The sequence below is a fragment of the Elephantulus edwardii genome, unplaced genomic scaffold, assembly GCF_000299155.1.
Source record: "Elephantulus edwardii isolate Elephantulus edwardi_28Jun2011 unplaced genomic scaffold, EleEdw1.0 scaffold00126, whole genome shotgun sequence".
Lineage (NCBI taxonomy): Eukaryota > Metazoa > Chordata > Mammalia > Macroscelidea > Macroscelididae > Elephantulus > Elephantulus edwardii.
In genome coordinates, this window is record NW_006399876.1 from 2,365,048 (window position 1) to 2,366,298 (window position 1,251).

At 61.6% G+C, this 1,251-nt stretch overlaps 1 protein-coding gene across 1 annotated transcript in view; it reads right to left on the reverse strand.

Moving 5' to 3' along the window:
- TH (tyrosine hydroxylase) overlaps window positions 1–505 on the reverse strand; it is a 9,902-nt gene extending 9,397 nt beyond the window's left edge. Inside the window, exon 1 of the mRNA XM_006893369.1 lies at window positions 416–505. Coding sequence (XP_006893431.1) covers window positions 416–505 — 90 coding nt within the window. The remainder of the gene's footprint in view (window positions 1–415) is intronic.
- Between the last annotated feature and the right edge of the window lie 746 nt (window positions 506–1,251).

Genomic DNA, 1,251 nt, shown 5'->3' on the forward strand with positions numbered 1-1,251 from the left:
TGGGGGCTGGGTGGTGGACAGGTCACTGGGGGCTGGGTGGTGGGTGGAGGAAATCTGCCTGGAGTCTGCATCACTCTCTGTCTGACTCCCACCTCTACTTCCAGCTCTCTTCAGCTCTGGTCAGTCAGGACTTGGGGTGCTCCCACACCCTGTTGCTGAGCAGGCAATGGGGAGGGTCAGGGCCAGCAGGCTCTGAGACCTCAGGTCTTGTTCTCGGGGGTCCCGTCTTCAGAATCAGGCAGGTGCCTCCCTGACTCCTGTGCTCAAGGTGCAGGACCTTGAGGGACTGGCCCAGGAGACCCCACTTCTGGGCTCACACACCATCACATACACAGCAGATGGGGACACAGGTCCTCAACCGAATGCTGAGACCCCACACTGGCCCTGTTGCCCAGACAGCCCCCTGCCCTCTTACCATAATGGCCTCAGCTTGTTTGGCATCCAGCTCAGACACAGCCCTTCGGAAGCCTTTGGCCTGCGGGGAGGCAGTGTTGGGGGTGGGCATCGCGGCAAGGTCCAGCTCCAACTCCGCAGCCCTCTGGCCGGGGCCTCTTATAGGCCAGGCTGACGTCAGAGCCCCTGCCCCCCTCCTCCCCAGCGCCCCTCCGCTCTGCTCCCGCCTGCAGCGCCTAGGGCAGTGGGGTGGGCGAACGTCCCATTAAACCTAATTGCATCCGCACAGACACCGGGTGGCGATGGCAGCCTGTGAATCAGCTATGGGACCAGGGGCTGCTCTCACGGGGTGGGGCAGTGGGCATAGCCCCTCCAGGGGGCTGTGTGGGCAGGGCCATGCCATCCAGATAAAGACAGAACTGGACGACAGCGCATCAGGACTCTACGAGATGTCCCTGCAGGTCCTACCAGGTAACATGTGGTGGATGCTGTCGGGAAAGGGTCCCCATCCTTCCTCACTTAAGGCCCTCCCTCATGCCTAGACCTCCAGTTACGTCCAGTGGGACCCAGGATGTTCTAGAAGGGTCCATCTCTGCCATGTGGAGGAGGGATGGGGCCAGGAGCCAGGGAAGGGCCCTTATCTCACTCCAGTATCTGTGTACCCCAATGAGGTCAGAGTGGAGTGGGGGCCCCTCCTCAATCCACCCCCCTGGGTGATGACTCCCACTGCTGGCCACTGGGTTGGGGTGTTCAGATGTTGAAAGCTGCCCTGCCAGGGTCATTACCCCCACTGCTCTGCCAGGTTTCTCCTCTCACTGTGGATTCTGTGGGGTCGGCAGGAGTGGCCTCATGTCAGAG